General features: G+C 36.8%; 1 protein-coding gene across 2 annotated transcripts in view; it reads left to right on the forward strand.

Moving 5' to 3' along the window:
- The window catches only part of LOC100890147, a 39,892-nt gene extending 21,031 nt beyond the window's left edge, over nucleotides 1-18,861 (forward strand). For both annotated transcript variants that reach the window (XM_030984861.1, XM_030984862.1), the window contains 6 exons: nucleotides 335-430; nucleotides 1,302-1,351; nucleotides 1,665-3,259; nucleotides 16,279-16,345; nucleotides 17,205-17,315; nucleotides 17,749-18,861. In XM_030984861.1, coding sequence (XP_030840721.1) covers nucleotides 335-430; nucleotides 1,302-1,351; nucleotides 1,665-3,259; nucleotides 16,279-16,345; nucleotides 17,205-17,315; nucleotides 17,749-17,902 — 2,073 coding nt within the window. In that variant the 3' untranslated portion in view covers nucleotides 17,903-18,861. The remainder of the gene's footprint in view (nucleotides 1-334; nucleotides 431-1,301; nucleotides 1,352-1,664; nucleotides 3,260-16,278; nucleotides 16,346-17,204; nucleotides 17,316-17,748) is intronic.
- Nucleotides 18,862-24,878: the final 6,017 nt, after the last annotated feature.

A 24,878-nucleotide genomic window follows, 5' to 3' on the forward strand; every position in this document is an offset into this window, starting at 1 on the left:
AGGAATTAATTCCTGCCAGGTACCCATTTACATCACCTGGGTCGAGTGTTGCAAATGTACATTAATGTCTTACCAAAGTCCGGGGTGGGACTCAAACCGACCTGACACCTCTACAAAGAGAGTTAAGGAAGTTTTATCAGTCATGTCAATCGGCTCACAGTCATCTACAATCATTTATTGTTTTAGGGCTTATGTCAAATACAAGTCAGAATTTTAGAATCTTTGTCCAATAGATGATTGGTACCAAATAAAATACCTAACTGATTATATTGGATTAGATTTTAAGAGTAGTTTTGTCAATCGATCTAGATCCTTTCGTTTGTCTTGATTTCAGGGTTCAATGGAGCTGCAATACGGTGGTACCCCCCTCTCTGTCCAGCGAGCGTACAATCTCATGATCCCGACCTACATAGACAAGGAACACTACAGAGTAAGTAGAAATCTTGACGTGAAAGATTTTTAAATGTTTTATTGAACCAAAACAGAATCACAATAATTACAAATAATTGGAGAGTTTTTTTTTAAATTCAAGAGTAACATAATATATTTAAAAAGTGGACATTAAGTTCATAGACCTTTGCTGATGGCTTCAGCAGAAGTAAAAAAAAGTTAAAAAGTGGACATTAAGTTCATAGACCTTTGCTGATGGCTTCAGCAGAAGTAAAATGTGTTCCCATGTGAGGGTTACATAGGACATGGAGTGTTATTATCAATTATTTTTTAATACAATTTAGTGAATATAGTAGAAGTAAGTTTTTATAGATGGTTTGGGCACTTTAAAAAAAGGACAGGAGAAAAGAAGTTGACAAAATGGGCTACAGAAAGAAGGAGAAAATGAGGCAGACCAAAAAAAGCATAGGTAGATCGTATCCTTCATGACAAAAATTTGTCAAATTCTGATTTATGATTTGACGAAGTTACGCGGAGAACACTATTTCATGAAATGCCCAACATCTGGAGTGGGGGATTTTGTGTTTTTTCTAACGGTTTTTATAACACTACAGGCTATTGGGGAAAATGAGTATGGTAAAACCGGTCACTCAAAGATTTTTACTTGATTGAGGCACTTCGTGTTCATTTTGAAGTGCAATTTTTGTAGGGCTTCAATATTACACCATATCACAGACGCTGATAACACGTAGGGCCATGTATCTCAGATTTAACATTGTTAAACGATGCCTTTAACAAGGCTAGCCCATCCTGTGCGAGACCAGAACTGATCTGTGGAATGGCATTGCTAAGAGTAAAAGAAGTAAGATTAATTCTGGAAGTCAAACTCCTCTTCTTGTTTTTTTCTTTAGGTATACTGTAATCTCATGCGTCTTGGATACATCACTACACGACACATTGAGTGAGTTATCAATTCAAGTACTATAAGAATCTGTATATGCCAGTTTGGTTAGTAACTGGGGGAGATTCAGGGATTTGTGGATGTTAATTTTCAAAACATTTTTCATGCATTTCTAGAAATATGTAAAAGTTCCCTTCTCTAGATTTTTCGGCAAAGAACTTATCCATATTTGTTTGCTCTTCATCAATTGCATTTTGTGTAATCTACTTTTTATGAGGATGATCATGACATGTTGTTTTGGTGCTAATGTTAGGCTTATTTTGTTTATTGCTAATAGTAACTATTCATGTTTGTTGTTACTTCTCATTCTAAGGTCTGATGTCACTGATTATGAATATCGGCTTCGCATGCACCAGTACCGTCACACCCAGAACTTGGCTTACCACAAGGTACAGGGCTGGTTTCAACAACTCGGGAATGATGAACCTATGAACTCCATCTGGCCTGACAGCGACTCCAACTCTGAAAGTCTCAGCTCCACGTCCTCCCACCAGAACTGGTACAAACGCAACAGGATGTCAGCAGGTTACAGCAATGCCAACACGAACAGCAGCTACGGGAGGGAGCAGTCTGGCTGTGACTCGTCAGAGGTAGGCAGCGCAGGAGAGATGTCAAGAGCCATCAAAGCAAGACAGAGAAGTCATAGATCTCCGGGGAAATCAAACAAACAAGCTAACATGAAAAATTACAAAACCTGCCAGAAGGAGGAAGATAAAAGTGGCATGAACTCTGACAATGTGGAACGTAGGAAAGATGCTGGTGAGGGGGAGAGGTGTTCTAAGCCCACCAAGATGACAGATGATGAGGCATGTACAGGGACGTCTAGAGACTGTAAACAATCTGAAGGTCATGATGGAGAGTCGCCGATAAAGACTTGTGAGTTTGTTGAACCAATGGAACCGATTGATAGCACCAAACCTTCGAAAGACACTTCTGATGAGAGTTCTGTGTATTCTGATGGTCCTGTTTACCCCGATGATGATACCGGCAAAGGGTCAGGATTTGAGGACATGAGTATCAGTCTATTAGACTTTCACAAGAGAAGGTTGACTGCAAGCAGTGAGGACAGTTCGAAGAAACGCAAAAAGATGGAGATGAGTGGTACTGAAAGCGATAGCAGCAGAGGAGGAAAAGCAAAATTCAATTTCTCTTCACATCTGAATGTTTGTCCACCGCTTCCGCCTCACTCTGGGAGAAAAGCTTGTACGCTTGATGATAGCGGGAAAGACACACCGAGTGATCTTGACCAAGAGTCGGCCAAACATGATCAGAATTACAGATCGTCAAGGAAACGGGTCAAACAGGGCTTGAAGGAAGGCAAGCACCATGACAGGAGTGTGAGCTCAGATCTAGGGCTCTCTGACACGGCCTCTGATACATCGGTAGATCTGGAAGAGTTCCTGGACATGGTGGTTCCGATGATGCAAGGAGAACCTGAGGGACCTGAGATCAATGACATCCAGGCCTACCTGGAGTATTCTCATTGGAACTTTGATAAGATTACTCTACCAGACATAGCTTCGAGCATCAAGCCTGCTCACCTTCCGTTCCCTTCCAAGGAGCTGGTCCCTGCAAGCATCGCTGCCGGGCGTTGCATTGATAACGTAGCAACGGTCAAAGAGAAACAGCTGGAGCTCACTAAGCTGTGCAACAACAATAAGAAGATCCTGGCCAAGTCTAAGAAGATTATTGATGTTCTTGAGATCATTGGTGATAGGAAGGAGAAGAACCAAGACTCCAAGACTCCTTCTAGTGACACGACCAAGGAACCTGACAATTGGAAAGAATACAAGGAGAAGAAACAGCAGGAGGAACAGAACTTGAGTGACTTGATGACTTCTCCTGTGAGTCATCTCTGGAGTGGAGCTGTCAAGCCCTTGCTCAAACCATCAGATGCTAAATCAACAGGTATGTCACTGATTTTCTTTTGAATTAAAGTGCAAAATACAGTTGTTTGCAAACCTTAATGAAGTTAATGAAATGCTCGTTAAAGTCATGGATTTGATGAAGATAACTCTTAGTGCATGGTCTCTGACCAAATCTTATAATCACATTTTCAAATGAATTTTACTTGAATTTTATTTTTTTATGTAAAGGGAACAACAAATGTGGTTTTATCTGTTTTATGACACAAACATTTGCTGTTCTCCTTTTGGAATCCGCCATTTTACCATTATCAGACAGAAAAATGACCTGCGTGTGAATTTCAAGATTTTGTGAGATATTGAGTGAATCGCTGTAGCACATGATATTTATCAGAGACACAGAAATACCCCTAACATAATGACAGTAAAGTAAATTTCATTAACAACCAGATGTTTCTGAATATACAGTTTAATATGTATACTCTTTTTGTTATAATATCTCTTCATATATCTCTAGCTTTGTTACACACATTTTTTGCTTTCTTTCTTAATTCAAGTTCCGTATGGTCCTGACGTTGCTGTACTAATGATATACACCTGTCGGGAAAATAGAAATTTGAGCAATGAGCATACAAATGCACTAAATAAGCATTATAGAATAAAGGGTTCAAATAATAATAATGATAAATAAATCAAACAGTTCTTGATTCCCTTTAGTTTTCTCCATCATTAAAAAAAAAATGTATGGTTTAATATGGAATTGTATTTGTTATATTTCCAAAGCTGCCAGAGAAATACTCTCCCTATACATGTCAAATCGTCTCCCCATCCCCCCCCCCCCCCCTCTCCCCCTCCTCCCACAACAGCTCTTCAGTCTATTCATTACATACATGTAGTGTACATTGTACCTGTTTATCTACCAGTATATAAGGAACCTTGTTGGTCATTCTATCTGTGCTATGATTTAACATCTTTATCATATAGAATCATCTTCTCATGGATGTCAAATAGACCGGCACTCAAGTTCTCTTCCTCCACTTTGATTAAATCTGGTGTGACCCATTCAATAGTTTTGCAGAACCTTAAATGTCCCCTACTCTTGAATATGGATTGCTAATTGCTCAGTTGGTGTGTATTTGAATAATGGTAGGAACATTCCCACAAACATTCATACACGTATGTATCTAGATTTAACTCGGTGGATTTCATGTTATGGTTAACAAGGCATTTATCTGCTCATACACAAGCTGAAATTCTGTAAAAGCTTACATTGCTTGTTTGACCTTTCTTTGATCTTGTACATCCCTGCCTATCCTTTCAGTTACCATGGAATCCATTTTAATTACCGGTATGTTTCAGCCTGCTTTAACTTATTTTATAACAAAATTCAATATTAGCCTTTCCTTTAGCATAATATTATTAGGTGATCCGTCGTGTAGTGATCCAACGGATCACCTCAAAATTTCATCAAGTTTCTTCTTCATCTTCTTTATTATTATTGTATCCCCCGGCAGTATGCCGGTGGGGTACTTTGGATTCAGCAGCGTTACGCCGCCGCCGCCGCTGCCGCCACCGTGTCATATTCTTGTGTGCTCTCTAACTGACACATTGCTCGACGGATTTCTTTCAAATTTTGTATGGAGGTGTATCGTAGTATAATCTCAACACCTATAACTTTTGGTGATGCTGCCCCCAGTGTTCCGTCTTCTATAGGGTAAAAGGACATATTTTTGTGGATGGTTTGTGTGCGCTCTATACAGTGTAGGCCACATTTCTCAATGGATTTCGTTCAAATTTTGAATGAAGGTGTATCTTGGTATAATCTACAAGCCTATAGATTTTTGAGATGCTGCCTCCCGTGTTCCGTCTTTTATAGGGTCAAAGGTCATATTCTGATAGGTGACTTGTGTGCACTCTAGTGTGCAGTCTAACTGCATCGTTCCTTGACGGATTTCGTTCAAATTTTGAACGAAGGTGTATCTTGGTATAATCTACAAGCCTATAGATTTTGGTGATGCTGCCTCCAGTGTTCCGTCTTTTATAGGGTCAAAGGTCATATTCTGATAGGTGACTTGTGTGCACTCTAGTGTGCAGTCTAACTGCATCGTTCCTTGACGGATTTCTTTCAATTTTTTTATGGAGGTGTATCTTGGGATAATCTACACACCTATAACTTTTGGTGATGCTGCCCCCAGTGTTCCATCTTCTATACGTTTAAACGCCATATTTTTTGGAAGGTTTGTGTGTGCTCTGCAGGTCATATGTCATGACGGATTTCTTTCAATTTTTTTTTAGAGAATTAGAAATGTATCTTGGTACAATCTACACTTTTGGGTGATGCTGCCCTCATTGTTCCGTCTTTTATATGGTCAAAGGTCATATTTTGGTGGCTGTCTTTTGTGCGCTCTACCTGCTACATTTCTTGACAGATTTCTTTTAAATTTTCTACAGAGAGATGCATTATACTCTAATCTAGATACACATATTGTTTTGGTGATGCTGCCCCTAGTCTTGATAAAAAATCTGAGCCACTAGTCGGGAGGGGAGAGAGGATGACACAAAATCGCTGCCACTGCCGGGGGATACAGAATGTATCTTTTTTCCCCCTCTCTTTTTTCCTTTCTTTCTGGATGGATTTTGTTCCCTTCATATCTCATGAATGACGTGGTCAATGACAATGAAATTTTTAAGACATACACTGTACATGTGCCGTAAGCATGATTATTGATCCTAAACTTTTGGAGATGAGATTTCATGTATCCATTTTACTGTTAGAATGCTTTGACGTCAACATAGTGCCACTTTTAAAGGAAAACAATTGAATTTGATTTGATTACTGGGTAGATAATATTTGCCTTTGCTAAATTACTAATATTGGCCATTTGTACATGGCATTTCTACTTCTACTATCATTATTATTACATGTATAATCATCATCATCATGTATTTAAGAAGTGCTCCTGAGAGTCCTGATTAGATCAATCACTGTGGTAAACTCATCCCAAGCATTAATATTGAGTACTTGCATACGTACGAGTTTATTACACCTGTTACTTTAGTACTACATGTAGTAGCATTAATATCTCAATCAAAATCATTATTTTAGTTATTCTCGTCATTTCCATATAAAGAAAAAAACGCAGCAGTTTTGCAGGGCCCAAATTGATACACAATCACATTTTAAATTGAATTTTTATTTCACATCCTCAAATGAATACAGAAAACAAACAATATAACAACATTGATAAATTTACATCTGTAAACAATATTATGAAAATTGCAATACCCAGTAGTTTAATTGCATTATTGACAACTGAACAAATTTGAGAGTTTCAACATATTTGAAGGTTAGACTATTTCTATGTGACATGTGAAAATGAATAGGGCTTTTATTGAGGGCAAATTGATATGTATTATATATATACTATTAGGTTGTACACAAAGCACAATCGCAAAGACTTTCAAAATTCACACTGTGGCAGTTTCATTAGCCTGCCAATCACAAACATCACAATAACCCATTACGTAATAATACATTAGATACATACACAAACTTATATTGGCCTTAGGTTGATTTTTTTGAAAGGGTTTGCTATCATATTACAAACAAATTTGATAATTAATACTATTAATCAATTAATCAATTAGTTCTTTTGAATGGAATATGAATGAAATTAATAAATCAGTAAATCAATAATTCAGCTCATCAGTCGATCAATGAAGCATATTGATGTGATTTTGCAATATGATCCGCTGTCGTATCAATGCAGCATAAACCATACACCACGTTTCCCCAACCCGGCGATACCATTATTAGTCAAACAGACACTGTGGCCCGGATTCACAAAGGAGGTTGAAAACAAACCTCCTTTTGTTTCGCCAAACCTCCTTTTGTTCTTTACAAACCAGGTTTGTAAAAAACGTGTAAAAACGCATCATGTGACGTACAAAAACCAAGGTTTCTCAACAAACCTCCTTTGTGAAATCAAACGCAATAGACGTGATTACTAAATTTATCCATACTTCTGGAGCTAAAACCTTGCCAGACATAATTCCATCCATAGAGCTGACATTATGTTTAAAGCAGGTGAATTAATTTGAAGTAGCGATGAGTTTCGTCATACTTGCCAAGATTGGTGGTTCCAAACAATTTTGTGCTGAAGAATGGTGTGGTGATCACACTAGCCCCAACCACTGAATTTACCCTGCCCAAATCTGTGGCTTGAATAATTTGCGGCTCAGTTGTTAAGAACCAGTAACCTGGACAACAAGCGAAATCACTCAAGCAACGGGCTGGAGCAGGTCAAATTCAGTGGTTAATGCTGGTGTGGTCTCGTGCCATTATTAAGTGCAAAATTGATGGGAACCAGCAACCTTGACAACTTGGCCAGTTTTACGACACGCTGCGCTAGTCTATTCAGTAGACAACCTCCACCCTCCTGTTTCCTCTACAAGAAAACACAATCACACGAAATTCTTTCAGCCTCCACAAGTAAACCAAAGAGTTTGCTATCCAGTTGAAAGCCATTAACATTGTTATGAAAAATATGAAACATGGGCCTGATGTGGATGCCTCAAAGGCAAAAAACGTCTTTGTAACGTAAAGCTTAAGATATAGAGCACATGTCATGGTGCCAGCAATCAAAGAAGTACAGTAGACAATAGCAAAGGTGCGCAGGACTCGCTTGGTGTCTTCCTTCCTTTCCTCCATCTGAACATTATCGCATCGTGTCTTGGCCACCACGCCATAAATCAGACTCATACATACCCCTGTGAGAAGGAAAGCGAGGAGCGTCAAGATGAAGACGGCTAGCTCTCCATTAACCCCGCTGTTCTTGTTCAAATAGCCGATGGGAAACATAACGCAGGCGCAGACCACCCATGATGCAACGGCAGCGACTACGCATCTCGCCGTGGTGATGATGTTCTTCACCCCAAAGGGGTCGACGCGGATGGTGATGAGCTGGTACAGGGCTACGAAGAAGATGTTGATCACAGAAACGACCAGGGGCGTCGTTAAGATAGGGCGTATGATATTCACTGTTGATACATTCTGTAAGGAGAGATTGTTAAAATTTAGAATACTATTCAACATTCTTGTATTAGAACAATAATGTAAAATTGTAAATAAAACAATGTAAATGAAAATTATAATGATAATAATAACAATAATAATAATAATGACGATAATAATAATAAGAAGAAGAAGAAGAAGAAGGAAGAAAAACAATAACAATAATAATAGTAATAATAATAATATTGATCAGCATGATAATAACAATGATAATAACAACAACAATAATAATACCAATAATAACCATAACAATAATAATAATAATAATAATAATGATAATGATACATGTAGAAATACACTGGGGCCCATGAAGTTGGAATAATTTTGTCCTAATGTTAATTCTCGACAGGTGGAGTTTATTCTCTCAGAACTGTATTGATCAATCTCTATGAATCTTTACATTGATCAATAAAGTACTGGAACATCATATTTTCACAATCATTTCATGAAGTGAAATTAGGAAAAATATCATTCCAAACTTTATAGACAATAGTAATAATAATAATAAATAAAATTGTGCTTACACAATTGTTATTAATAACAACAGTAACTACAAGAACAACAAGATGGAGGAGAGTGAGAGGAAGAATGAGGAGGAGGAGGAGGGGAGGAGGAGGAGGAGGAGGGGGAGGAGGAGGGGGGAGGAGGAGGAGGAGGAGGAGGAGGAGGAGGGGAAGGGGGAGGGGGAGGGGAGGGGGAGATATGTATTTGTTAAAATTGTACGCTTACTAATTGAACCGTTACTCCTACAAGATGACAGATAACACTAACTAGGTCTGCCAAGATGATGTTGAACTGGAAGATGAATCGTCGTTTGCGAAGGCCATGATGACTGACAATGAATACCAGAGTGAATGTGGAGAGAAGCAAAGCGATGCCGAGAGTCAGGAAGAAAATAATATTATTAGCTGCAGTACTCTTGTTACAATCAAAGCCAAGATCAAGATAAGAAACATAGGAACCCATCTTAATTTTTAAAGTTTTTTTTAAAAATCTATTTGTTTCAGAGTCGTCAGGAGTGATATATCCTGAATGAATAAAGCGTGATCGGGTGCACAACAATAATAAACTGTTTATAAAGATTACTCAATAGACACGAGAAAAGCGCTCTTTTTGAGTCGTGGTGTTTGTGTGCAGGTCCCTTAAACCACGGTGTCAATGAAAAAACACAGTTCATGTGTATTGGAAATGTGGTCTTTATGGCTGGATGGTCTCTCTATACAAGTGGTTCCTACAGCAGGTTTGGTTGGGATTTCCTTCCTTCCTTCCAGTATCCATTTAACACCTGGGTAGAGAGCGGCAAATGTAGATTGATGTTTCGCCGAAGAACACAAGCGTCATGGCAAGGCTCAAACCGTGCATCATGTGATCCCCTGTTTGACGATGTATCAACTAGACAACAACATCTCTAAAAGCTTCTCAATGCATCATCGAGTTTGGGCTACTAATGAAAATGAATAATTAATTACATGGTGCTAAAATATAAATGATACGCTATTTTAGCACCATGTAATTAATTAGTAAGGGACATTGTGTTCTGGTTCAAGGTGTCTGGCAATCCTATCTATTACGTATGATTGGTAACATTGGAGAAATTTTTTAAAGCCCCAGCCCCGTTTATAATTTTCAATTAACTCATCCCTAATTTCATGCACACAATAGAAAGTCAGGGTGATACTTTGTTGAAGGATGAAAGATTGGACAACAGCATAATATTTTAACGATTAAATAATACATTTGTTTTTAGAGAAGGAGGTTTTATAGTGAGTGTAATTAAAACAAGAATGATTGCAATTATGAGATGAGGAAGATGAGGAGGAGGATGATGAGGATGATGATGATGATAGCAATAATAATGATAATAATACTAGTTATGATAAGAATAATAATGATATTAATAATAATGTAACTTAGTGATAAAAACAATCATGTAAAATATTCTTCTTGATTCAGTCAGGTGGCACTAGCTGCGCTGCTGTGGCCATCACAAGTTTATGTCATCCTCCTCTGTGTCTGCTATTGCTCTTGTTGCCTCTGACTGATTTTTTCCCTGTCCATAATTACTGTATGAGGATGTTGTTTATTCCCCGGCTTCTCCAGATATTTGTCATTTTCAGAGTTGCATTCCTTGCCTCAGCTAATCTCCTTTTGATTTCTTTCTCAATTGATCTTTTAGCACTAACAAGTGATACCAGGGGGGTGTTTCACAAAGATTCAAAGTTGGACTTAAATATTATGGAGAGCCATTTGTAGCCTTACAATGAGATATATTCAAAAGAACAAATTCAAGTATTTTAGACTTTTCATAAATTCCACATCAAGAACATGAAATCTCTCATGATAATAGAAAATATGAATGATGTGAATCAACATTTAATGCCTTTTAAAATAACTTTTACAAAACATTTTCAAGGATGCTAATAGCTTTCCATAATTGTTAAGTCCAACTTAGAGATAAGTTCAACTTAAGATCTTTGTGAAACACCCCCAGGACTCTGTCTTATAAAGAGTTGCGATTAATCCACGTCAATCACAAGTCCTCCATCAGTTATTTTCATTGCAGTCTCTTTTCTCTTATGTACATAGTTGCGATTGATTAAGTTGCGATTAATATCAACTCTTTATAAGACAGGGTCCAGGTATATAGAATGCTGGACTTCATCAATTTTTTGTCCATCCAAAAGAAATCATTAAAATCTCTTTGATTACTATCTATTACTAATATATTTGTCTTCTGTGTGTTTAAGAGGAGATTCTTTTCATAACTGGCCTGTTTTATGTTCTCCTCGGCATGTCCAGCAGCTCTTCCCTGCTGGTACATAGTCAGGGGTATCATCTGCATACCTGTGTTTGTGCCTTCTCTGTCCTCCAATTTTCACTCCACCTCCAAAATTGTCAGCCACAGTTCGTATTACATCATTACGGTATATCATTAGAATGCTTTGACGTACTGTACATACAGTTCCAATTACAGGAAAACAATGGAATTTGATTGGATTAGGTAAATTTTCCGTTGTTGTTTTGGATATATCTCTCTTCTCTCCCTACTTAAATGTCTCCCATATTTTATTATGTTGTAGTCGACACCTTAATCTACAAATGTACTACAATTCAATTTCTGATCAGAAGATGGGCACCTGGTCAAAATTTAGATTTAACCCTAAAAAGGCCGGGCTATTTGAGGTCTTAGTACGGCCGGGGAGGGGGGGGGGCATTATGGCCCCCCCTTAAGATCTCGGCCGCAAAGAGGCCGATCGCTGCGAAAATTTGCACGCATGTCAAGTGAAGTGTATAGAATAATATGATAATTCCATTTTTTTTTAGATTCACTCATTTGCATATTTATGGTAATTTATGCAAATAAAGTCATAAAAATCACATTTTTACCCATAAATCATATATTATTCTCATTTAAGCATTCTTCTTCACTACATATATTCATTAGACCATTCTGAATAATAATACGTCAACAAAATTTGGAAGAGCCAGCCTTTTCCTTATGTTATCCCTTGTTTTGATAATTTCTTATGTATTTCATTGTTTTATTAACTTATGTATTTCATTGCTTTTGTTGTTTTGTTTCATTTCTACAATTCAACTATTTTTAGGAAAAATAACTTTTCCATTTGTTTTGTATACAAATCACAAAAGTTAGCGATTTTCGGGCTGACATGCAAAGACAAAAGGTCACGTGACCTTGTAACCGTAGGTCCGATTTTCAAAAAAATTCTTTTAAAAGTTGCGCAAGACTCGAAAGTAAAAAGTCAGCGAGCGGTGGGGCGCCATCCATATGCGATCCCAAGCAATCAGAAAAATCGTGGAGGGGCCTTATTAGGGTTAAGGTGAATTACACTGTAAAATCTGCCATTATGGTTTCTACTTGTAGTGTTATATAAAAGGAGGATGGGATCTTTTTTTCAAAGTCTGAATTTCTCATTTGCTCGGTGTTATTAGGTGATCGGCCGCTTAGTGTAGCAAATCTGATAAAGAGTGCATTTGTTGAAACATTCTCTCTCTCTCTCTCTCTCTTTCTCTTGATATGGCAATCTCACTACCACACAACTTTCTTCTTCTCCTTGCTTTCGCCGACATATAAATATCTGACCACCAGTCCTCTAGTTTGGATTAACGCTCCTTCTACTGTTATCCTTATCACTGACCCACCCAAGTCGGCGTCAAAACATGATACATGTACTTGGCTGGGTCGTAAATCTAAACATGCAGTCTAGCCTTTTGGTCTCATGGTCAGATTCAGTGGTGAATGCCTCTTGATCAGGCCTGATAATTACCTGATTTAAATCGGTTTCCTGATTTTTTAAATTATTTTTCCTGTATTTTTTTCTTCCTGATTTTATCCCAATTTTTCCCTCCATTCTTCCCTATTTTTCCCCAATTTTTTTACTCAAAAAGGGGGAATGTTGTTCGATGTCGTTTTCCCCCCACTAATTTTCTTCTTTAAAAAAAAACTCAAGTGGGGTGTGGTAGAGGGAAACCCCCCCCCCTTTTTTTTAGTGCTCACTATCACCCCTGCTCTTGGTTCTTACTATTCTACATCGATACTAGCAAATTCTCATTTGCACATTTTCTCCTCACAATTCTCGACCGTCAACATTGCTTTTTTTTGCTGCTCTGTACGATCCGACATATTTGTATTTATAATCAGAACTTTAAAGGGAAAGTCCACCCCCAAAATAAGTTTGTTTCGATAGAGGCAGAATAATAAGAAAATCAGGTGAGTGAAAGTTTGAGCAAATTCTGAATAAAAATAAGAAAGTTATGAATTATTGAAGTTGTGATCAATCAAATACAAATTGGCAACTCTGTGACTTATTATACGAGCTCTCCTTCATTTGCTTTGTGCATAATATTCCATAAAATCATGTTTTCTTCGTTATTGATGATGGAATATATATTTGTTCCTTGCAGGGGGAGTATAGAAACATATTTGCAATTATTATATTTAGGGTGCATGTACGGTTGAAATTTTTCTTGAGGGAAAATGATAATTTTAGATTTTTTTTAGTACTGAGCAAATGGAAGTTGAGCTCGCATGATACGTCATAGAGTTGCCAATTTGTGTTTGATTGATCACAACTTCAAAAATCCTAACTTCCTTATTTTTAATCGGAATTTGCTCAAACTTTCACTGACTTGTTTCTCTCATTTTTCTACTCCTATTAAAACTAACTTAATTTCAGGGTGGACTTTCCCTTTAACATTATGAACGACGTGTTATTTTTGTTTTTGTTTGCCTTCTCCTGTCATTAATTTGATGGTAACAGGGTTGTACCAAACAATACTGTAGTCGGCACAATCAATTCTACTATTTCTACATCTTTGATTACTAAATGAGCTTGCACGCGTCCAAAAATGTCCACCCTCCACTCATATAACACACCCAGTGAAAAAACTACACAGAGGCTCGGGGCGAATTAGCCCCCGAAATGCTAAAAAAAAGCCCCCGTAAGTCATAAAAGAGCCCAATTTTTTTTGCAAAGAGTTCAATGCAAAACAAATTAAAAAGTGTTATTTTCATGCAAGCAAGCTTGAAAAGTAGCCCCCAAAATTTTTAAAGGTATTTTTTTCCCTGAGCCTATGTATAGGCATGTTATATAAGTGGAGGGTGGAAACAAATTTAAAGACCAAATCTCCCATTGAGTTTCTACATGTGTTATGTTTCAATTAAAGCGGCAGATCACCTAATTCGTCTCCGTTACGAATTCCATGTCTAGTTTAAAATTCTGTTCGTTCATGACTTTATATCATGTACATTGGATTCCTAAGTGAATTCATATGATTTTGTGATGCCTGCTTGATTATGTTGAGTGAATTATCAACCCTAACCACATAAGATGGTGAAGGATAACCGCTCCTGATCACCTGATCATCCTGATATCTGATTTGATTATACAGGATGCTGATGGTCAATTTCATGCTAATAGCCCAAGCTTTTTTAGATTAGATCTTGGGATGGAGAAAGATAAAATGATGAAAAATCTTTTGTTTTCCTTTCCATCTGGATAAATAGGTTTTACTTGTCGTGTATGCTTTTACCTGACGTTCATCACTTATTTTCATAAGGTCTTAACCTTGTGAATCGGTCGGTATGTTATCTTCGTTGAGTGTCAGCTTTCACATCAGGGGGTTTTCGTCTTTATTATTTTTAAGTTCTCTACAGGGCTGCACAATATGTCAGTAATATTCTAATATTAGGTATTGAAACAAACTGAATGTTAAATGTAGAGTTTTGCCATTATACAATATATTGCTTTCAAATGATTCAGCGATATGGCAGCTGATCATGCGGTTTTATCTGTAAAGGACTAAGGCCTAAAAAAAAAAATTGGTGACTTGGTGTAACGGGTCACTGAAAATTAGGGTAGGTAGGGCGATTTTGTTGTTGTTGTTGTTGTTGTTGTTGTTGTTGTTGTTGCTTATATTTGCATACATGAAATTAGCAATTCATACACATACATACATACAGTGGCGTAGATAGGTCCTTAGACCTTGGGGATGATCTGATGAGAGGGGTAGACCACAATATGTTCAAATAACTCCACGCACACACACACACACATATATGGACACACACATATATGGACACACACACTGTGTGAGCAAAGTGAGCAAGAAATTGTTGAAATCTTGATCACCTTGGGACCTGGGGGATGCATACATACACCTGCCCCCCCCCCCCCCTGCATACATACATGTACATGTACATACACCCTCATGCACATAAAATGCAAACATATGAACGCATTAATAGGTTTCCAACAGACCCCAGCCTGAGATATCTCAGACACTGTCTTCAACAGGATAAACAGGTGAATATGTAGGTTTTTAGAAGGGGCTGTTCACAAATATTAGTATTTTCACAATGTATTGACTAACATTTTTATAACTTGTCTAGAGGTTAACATGTTAACATGTTAACATGTATCCAAAATCTTGAAGAATGAGGGTTGAAAAGAGTAGCCAATTACAACTTGTGAAAATATTTACAATTGTGAATGGCTCTGTATTTGTCCTTTGCATTTAGGTCATCCACTTTGCCAGAGCTTGTCGTTTTCTTCATGACTTGAAGATCGACTTTGTCTCGTCGTTTTGACGAAGACATCAATACCTCAAAGGCATTGGGCTTCGTGCGATCCTCCTCGGTATCCGTGACACTGACAGGCGTGAGTGTTGCAACCACGTATCGATACCCGAAATCTTGTAATAGTGACACTGTTTCAGACAACAGCAAATCAGAAAACGGACCACAGTTTTCCTTAGATGCCTTGATGTTCTTAACCACAAAATTATCAGCGGCCAGATCTTGAACGATTTCTCCGATTGTTGCTTCAATGTCCACCTTCCGAAGAACGCTGAATAAAACGTGAGCACCAAATTTACCCGTGAACTGAACGCTATAGGACGCCATGTTGGGGATACAATCGCCTAGCGGTACTATGGCGTACCTGCCCGCTGCACTCGGCGCGCGAGCTGGCCCAAACATCCGGGTTTTCCCCACTGCGATATCGATATTTACGCAATCGCAATCGGATAAAAAAAAATAAAAAAGCGTAGGGTCGGCGATAAAAATAGGGTCGGGCGGGTTACGCCAAGTCATCAATTATTTTTTTTAGGCCTAAGAGGTGTTTCTGTGATTTCTGTTTTGCAACTCAAATTATTTGTATTATTATTCGCTGAGAAATACAATTTGATGCAGCCCTAGCCCCTAATTCTTTTCTTTATTTCTTTTCTATTTTTTTAGCACTTGTTTGAGTCTCATCTCACCTCTCTCTTCCCCTCTCTTTTCCCTAATTTGTGGTATATTAAAGCTATACAGACCTTTCAAATACTTCCATTTTTTCATTAACATTTGTGCCCTTAAGTTCTTTTAGTTCTAGTTTGCAGTTTTAAGTAAGGAGTTGTGAGCATATTGCCAGTGTTATGTTAAGGTCAGAATAGTTATTATTTGTGATTATTATCTGTCATTGCAGGTCATGTATTGAACAAACTGCAGGTCATTCAGGGAGCAAATCTGACCTGTGAACATTCTGGTCAAAGGTAAGAGGTCACCCACTAGTTCACTTTCACCCTTCATACTCATTATTTAGTAAAATAGTCAATTAAGGTAAAGACCAGTTTTGGAAACGCCCCCCTCTCAAAAAATGAAATAGAAGCTCTTATTACCAATCGTGTGAAAGAATATGTTTTGACTAGTACGTGATGAAACAAATTTTGCCGGGAAACCGCCTACTAATTGATATATGTGGTAAATTATCATATCTATTTGGACCTGATAAATACCGCGCATGTGTCACACACGCGTTGCGTAGTCCCATATACATCTTTCTGTGTACAGTGCTTGTAACTTTACCAAGACTGGACCAAATTTCTTATCTTTTTGACGGTTCCAGAACCTTGCAGTACACACTCATACTTATATACCAAATGATCAACCCTTTCTGATCGATTCAACAACGTTTCTTTCACAATGCAATCGCATGACCAGAACTCGGGTCTTTAACTTTTAATACCTTGTTTACTGCTAGTAAACCTGTATACATGTACTTAACACCCAGATGAATAATTCATGCTTATGGATGTGGATAGGGGATTGTGTTATTAATCTACCTGTATACTTTCCCTTTTAAAGTCAATTTTCTAAATTTCCTGAGATTTATTAAAGCTTTTTGATATTGTTATTGCATATGAAACTATACTGTTTTTTTTTTTATTAATAATAATAAGAATGGTAAATAAATGGATCTTAAGTACTCAGGGTAGTAACATTACCATTAAAACTGCTCTTCCTTCAGGCCCTGCAATTATTATAACCCCAGCATTTCCAATTTCAGCCATTCTACTGATTTTTTTTTGGTATTTATATGTACTACTATTTATGCTTGTATTCTGAATTCAGATTCTCTGCACCAATCGTAGACTCTAAGATAGCATTTGATGTTTTCCTGCCGGACAAGAAATACAAGAAGACCAACCCTGGTCAGCCTAACTTCTGTGTGGTTGTGTGCAGGTAGGTAACAAAACTATAGCTGCTGTGTCACTAGGGTTCAAAGGTCACAGAGGTGAAAGGTCACTGAAGATTGTAAAGGTTTATTCTACTGTATAGCTTCATTAGCTTGTCAATCAGTGGAAACACCTGGGAGAGGTTTTGACACAAGTCCATGTCACCTTAGAATGCCTGTATGTTCAAGAAATCACATTTCATCTTTACAGGGAGAGAGGGAGGGAGGGAGGGAGGGAGGGAGGGAGGGAGGGAAAGGTGAGGGAGGGACAGAGGGAGGGAGGGACAGAGGGAGGGAGGGAGTGAAGTGAAGAGAGAGAGAGAGAACATAATTGAAGCAATGTTGAACAAATAAGTCTTTAGGTCATATTTGAATGCCTGGATGGTATGTAATTTGTTAATGTCTGATTATAATGATCTTTCTTTATGTCTGTCCATGCAGTGAAGAAGATCCTGTCCCTGAGCTTGCTGCTCAGCTAGACTTGCTGATGAAGGCTGCCCCCGTCCCATTGGTTTGGGGTGTCGTAGACAATGCTGACATCAACTTCTATACCCTCAATGACATCGAGCTCCCTGTCGACATCACCATCGGTTGATAATGACATCGAGCTCCCCATCGACATCACTATAGGTTGAGCATGGAAGGAGAGGATGGGTTACATACTGATTATATGAGAGCTTGGATTTCAGGAATTTTTGGTACTTCATGTTCTAGTTGTGCATATGTTATCTCGGCTGATATGGATGCAAGTGAATTGTTTTTATCGGTTATGCTAGCACTAAGCTTGATTAAAGGCCCACTGTACTACTTGTAGCTACTTGCTCCCTCTATATAGAAAACAATGCCTAATCGGTGAACATTGGTCCCCCATGATCCTCTTTTTCTTATGTTAATTGAGAGCTGAGTTGATGACCTTCCTGGGTGGTCTAATCCCTCCTAGCCAAACTAGTACAGATGGGCTTTAAAGCTCATGTTAAGATTTGCAGATTTAGTGTAAATAACTGAGAGGAATTCTAGACCATGGCTATGTACCTGTACACTTGACTGTGTGAGGACCCTTCCACCCTGACGGGTCCCCACTCTACAATCTCAGCACAGACATAATGTGTGTGTTTGTGTGTGTGTGTGTCACAGACACATGACCCTTGCGTATATGTGATGGTGCACAATGACGTTGTTTCAATTTTTGTGCTGGGTAAAGCATATAGCTGTAAGCATTTGCCTTGATTCCATTCTATTTCTAATTCATCACTTTTAATATGTGTATGGTATAGATTAAATGCACTATTGTGCAAGCACTCATTTTTGGAAGGAATAATATTAATTTTATTAGAGATAATGAGAGATTTGTTTCATACAAGGAAAGAATATATTATATGTATGTGATATTATTGTCTATGTCATGTGTGTGTGTGTATTGTGATAGAAAAAGAAATTATAATGTAAAGTAGTTTATATTGCAATGTCTGTGGCATTAAATGCACACTTCATATTGAAGTGAAACCTGTGTATAAAGACTATTTAAGGGAGACATGGAAAAATTTACAAATAGTAAACAAAGAAAAGAAAAAGTGAAAGGCGTAAATATTCTAAAAAAGAATTAAACGCTGATAATACCAAATAACAACGGTCTTAACAGACAGGTGGTCTTTGTGTACAGGTTCACTACCATTGAAACAAAATAGCTATTTTGTATATCGTGTATGCTTGTTTCTTAGTCAGGCTTCATTCAGATGTAACATGGTAAACTGCCTTCAAGAACCGCTGACCCAAACACGGTGTTGAAATGAATGGCAAGAGGTCCTGTAGAATTAAAGAGAAGGCTGAGTTCTGGGAAGAGGGGGAAAATAATTTGTGAGTAATTATTATCATTATTATTATTGTGAGCGGTATCATTATTATTATGCAAGTGTGGAAGAACATCAGATTAAAAATTTTCCCTGAAAAGTATGGCTCTTCAAATGCCTTAATATTCTAAATATGGCATGTAACAGCATAAAAATCGGGACAGATTTTCATGCCACATGTTCGTGTAGTCCCATATACATCTTTCTGTGTACAGTGCTTGTAACCTTACCAAGACTGGGCAAAATTTCTTATCATTTTGATGATTCCCAGGGAACAATTTTCCTCAAATTTTTTGATTAGCAATTTCAGCCGATGGATAAATATTTCAAATGAAATTCTGTACATTTCTATGGAAGAAAACTGCTACACAAAAGATATTTTGTATAGCAGTCATGCAAAAATGCATAGCAAATTGCGATGCGATACCAGGAAAATTATTCCCTGATTCCAATTCCAGAACATTGCAGTACACACCCCAATATTTATAATGCTAGATGATCAACCATTTTTGATCGAATCCACACTGTTTCTTTCACAATGCAATCGCATGACCAGAACTCAACTTTATCTTTAAGGGAGAAAACAGCGAGAATGGCCCCTTTGTTTACCCAAGGATCCAAATTTCTGTATTATAAAGAGTTTGATTCAAATGAATTGCCAGTTTTTATGATTAAGACGGGGCCTTGGACGTTTTAAGATGATTAGCACACTACTCCTATTTCATTAATCTTGCCTTGATGGCGGCTTTGGAAAGCATTTTACCATCTCCATTCTGAACAGGGCTTTATGCTCTGGTGAAAGAAATGTGAAAATAATAGAAATCTGAAGATGACAGTTATTCTACAAAATGACAATATTGAAGAATAGCAACGTAAATAGTCATACTATAGCTTTTTGTTTTGCACTCATTGGAGTGCTATTCTGTGATTTTTTAGTACAAAATGACAATACATGTAGCTGCACATACCTTTGTCACTTTGAAGTCCCAAATTCCATATTATAATAACATTATAATGAATGATAACTTACTGAAAAGATATTGTGTTTATACTTGAGTTGAGTCCATTCTGTCCAGCGTTTTTTAAAACATGTTTTCAGTGTATGAAATTGCATTTGAAAATAGTTATTTTTCTACGAAACATTAATCAAGGCACAAGTGTACATCACATAGAAGTTATTGATATGCTATTTTCATATTTACTATTTTAGTATATACAGCCATGCAAGTGTTACTTCAAAAGACTGTTATTTTTGTTTATCCTAGATGTTGCGGTGCATTCATAGAATATATTTATATATACACTTGTTTCAATCTTTGTACCTCACCTCCACATATCGTCGCCTGGCTGGCAGAAGGGCGTTAGCTCAAATTTCAGGTCAAAAATAAAGTGCTAAGCAGAAGGGCTTTAGCACTACATCGCCTCAAACTTTTATAAAACTGACTTATTTCCGATTTTTTTTTTTGAGGCAGTGTTCTACTGTAACATTTCTATTAGTCTTATAAGTTTTAAACCCATTTCCGGGACGGAAAGCAGTCTAAATATAAAACAAATCTTTAAATGCGAAATAATTTGAAAAGTAGTTTTTGAGTCGCTCGAGTGCTAACGCCCTTCTGCCAGCCGGAGACAATATGTCAAAGGAAGAATCTTCGTGGTTATGTGAACTCTTTCAAACTTTGGGATAATGAACAAATACAATTTAAGTTATTAGTCATTCTTATGTTTTACCTTGGTCACTATGTACAGGCCAAGTGACATTAAACTTCAAATTAAATGATTAATTTATGATTAAAATATGCAGTAAATTAGCATTCACATAATGAAATTTCAAGTGCTATTTTGGGTATGATAATACCTCAGAACGATAGGAAATATTGTGGACAAAAATTTACCTTGAGTTTGAGCTAGAGGTTTCTATTGAATTGCTTTCAAAGAACCCAAAGTAACTGTTATGAATTCTTCATATGAGTTAAGAAAAACTATGTAGCTATTTTAATATCAGTCCTTGATAGAATACTTGTAAAGCTGAAAAAAAGAATGAATTTTAGTTTGATTTCTTCTACATTAAAGTATGCTGTACATTTATCAACCACTTTGTCGAAGCTTATCGATTTACAAAGAATGCGACAATGGACGTCGCTTTTGATTGGTCAGTCATTTAATGGGACTCTAAATAATTCCATGTCATAGAGATTATACATGGGAGGGAGGGAAACTATTTGGAACTTCATGATTTAACCTACAGTATGACCTCACTAGTATACACATGTGTGCTTGCGTCACAACCATCTGTCCCAATATGCCATGTACTGTGTGAGGAAACTCCCTGTTGATGAGGAATTTAAATTCATATTCAGAATTGTGATTTTGCAGAGTGTGTAGGCCGTAGGGTTATCATTCTGTATGTTATGTTGTTGTGTGCATGATTCCTCTTTCCACTAATTTGGAGCTGTGTGCACATACATTACATGTAACTTTCTGAAGTGATTTTATGTATCTACATTAATAGTATAGCATGAATTGAATTAATTTCTGTGCTTATACACAGACTTCTGTATGAACGAGGGTCACAAGGGCATTACACCTATAGGGTGAATCGATCTAGGGCAGGCCCCCGGACCCCGTTTCATCTATAATGGCTCAAAGAATGTGACCCAGAAATAAGGTACTGCAATCTATCCAGCTTTTATTTAAATATTTACTAAAAATATTTGAAAAGAATGTAAATATATTATTTAAACTTGAAAGCGAAATTTACAAAATGATATCTCCAGACCCACTGCATGCAAAAGAGTTGAGACCTTCTGCTTCTTAACGCACTTCTGGTAAAAACTTGAGATTGGTCTTCGGCTATGCACAAGATAGGGTTTGATAATACTCACTGTAAGACACGTTTGTATGCCTCCGCTACAAAGTAGCCAGAGGCATTATGTTTTCTGTTTGTCCGTACGTCTGTACGTCCTGTTCTCATAATCGCGTTATCTCAAGAACCGATTGATGGATTACCGCCAAACTTGGGTCATATATGTATCTTGCAGAGCCAATTAACTGATTAGATTTGGGGGGGTCATGAGGTCAAAGGTCATGGGGCTCATTATATATGAAAAAATAGCTTGTGAACACATTATCAATACTGACCGATGGATTACTATCAAACTCGGGACATGTATGTATCTTGCAGAGCCAAATGAACTGGAAAAAATGTAAAATAGCCTGTAATTACGATATTCTGAGAACCTGTTAATGGATTACAATCAAACTTGAATTTTTATGATTACTTCTGTTTTGGTTTGTTGAATCGCTCTATGGCGGAGGCATAATTTTGACTGCGTGCAGTCAAACATCCATCTAGTTATCTTCTAAAAGGAGATGTTTGTTTGTACATGTATGTCTATTTATTTACAGCAATTGAAATGTATATTCACTGGTATGGCATTGTACAACGTGTGACTTGAAAATGTGATATGTGATTTGAGAATTTGTGACAATAAATGTTCTTCAAACTACATTTGCTGAATTGCCTTCCTTTTGTAGTCCCATATATCTCTTCTCTAGTAAGTGGTATGTAGATGCATAAATTGCTTCCTATAAAAGATATTTCCAGTTATGAGACATACTAAATTAACTTGAGCTTAGAGGGGGGAATCGCGAGATATCTGTAGAAATTTAAAACTTGCAATTTTAAATCTGTAATGACTATTTTCACTTCAATATAGTACAAGAACAATACTTTTCAGAATACCGACCCAGTCTAGAACTCTAAATAGTCCAATGTACAGTTAACTGAATTATTCATACCCCTTGTAAATTAGATTTTTTTTTTTTTTTAATCTTTAAATCAAGAATGAAAGGTGAATTGGTTGAATTAAGGCCTTTGTTGAATACTTTTAATTTGTCACATTCTCAAGAAACAAAATTGGGACATATCACCTCTTTACATACCGGTACTTAAAAACTACAAAACTTGGTGAGGGTATGAATAACTGAATTAACTGTAGTTATATGAAAAACATCTATTACCTTTCTCTTTCATAATTTCCAACCCTTAATTATATAGTTTGACATCCACAAGTTGTCAAATTCCAAAATCTATTATATATGTGAGAGAATGATTTACTTGTATATTTAGCAATGAAACGGATTGGACAAATTTAAAGCTGTACTTTTCTTTTTAAAAGAGAAAATAAGGACAGGGCTGATTAGCAACCCCCCCCCCCCCCCCCCCCCCCCCCGCCCCAATCTATCAAAGGAAGCCCTTATAAGAAGCCATCACTGATAAGACTAATAGGTTGGCAATGGTTTGTAGCTTGTAATGTACGAGGCAAGGGGTTGAATAGAAAGATTCTATTCAACCCCATGACCCGTACATTACAAGCTACACACCATTGCCAACCCAGATAAGGACAAATATTTAAAAAAAAACAAGTTTTAGCCTCCTGTTTTTTTGAAAAATAGGAAGGAGGAATTTTTTTTTTTTAAATTAAAAAAAAAAAAATCAGAAATAGATCCATTTTAGCAGTGTTTTTCATGTTTATTTTCTTTTTCAAAAAAAAAAAAAAAAATCAATTTTTTTTAATTTTTTTTAAAAATAGGGAGGCGGCCCCCCAAAAGGAAGCGGGCCGGGACGCTAAACATGTATATTTTTTTTAAGGCCTAAATGCTTTTTTTCTTTTTATCTTGATTTACAAAATTAGAATACTACTGTAAATATGATATATATATATATATAGAGAGAGAGAGCGAGAGTGGTGAAGTGTGGCATCATCAAAACTCTTTTTTTTTTAATTTCTCAATCTTTTCTTCAGTTTCCGAAAGAGCATCAAAAATCATTTCCAAATGTCGAAAACCAATTGAATATGTCGAGTATTGGCGGAGATATGACCATCTCCATAAATATATGTCCTATAGGAACTCAGTGTTATTTGATCTGGCTCCTAATCATTACGAGCCAGAGCAAATAAAAAAAATGAGAATTTCTAAAACTAGATATTTATGACATCACAACTTCGGTACTCTATACAAAAGTCATCTACTCTGAACAGCTTGTAACTTATAGAAATTGCTGCAAAAAGACATATAAATGTAGTTGTTTTTCACATTTATTTTCAAAAAAGTTGGTATCATAACTACAAAAGAATTACACAAATTGCAATGACGCAAACACAATAAGAAATCAATACAAGAAAAACTGTTCTTTGCGAATCATATGGGGTTGTGAAAAATGTTGACAACTTGACAACATACCAGTAACTGAAGAATAAAAGTCAAATTATTTTCATACATTGGATTCTGAATAAAAAGCTGATTTGTGGCTAAAATATGGCTTTGTGGTGCAATTATGTGTCTTCTATAAATATACAAAATGAGTAATCACATACAGAGGCCTTCTAGTCGTTTTCTACTTTATTTTAATATGATTACTCGGGATTGTAAACAGTTTTCACTGATAATCGTGTTAAATTACATACTAAGAATGATCTAGGAATTTTCCAAGGGAACTATACATTTGCTATTTACAAACAAAAAACATTCAACCATCACTACCCCCCTCACCACATAGAAAGAAAATTTGAACAAAACTAGATGAAATACAAGCAGATGAGATTAAAAATTAATCATATTCAAGCATACAGTGAATACAATTTTATAAGGTGAACCAAATTCATGAATCTAGTCAAGATTTGTTGGAGTGTGTGCTGTTTGAATAATCCAGGTTTCATTAGA

The sequence above is a fragment of the Strongylocentrotus purpuratus genome, unplaced genomic scaffold (genome assembly GCF_000002235.5).
Source record: "Strongylocentrotus purpuratus isolate Spur 01 unplaced genomic scaffold, Spur_5.0 spur5_scaffold_14, whole genome shotgun sequence".
Classification (NCBI taxonomy): Eukaryota; Metazoa; Echinodermata; class Echinoidea; order Camarodonta; family Strongylocentrotidae; genus Strongylocentrotus; species Strongylocentrotus purpuratus.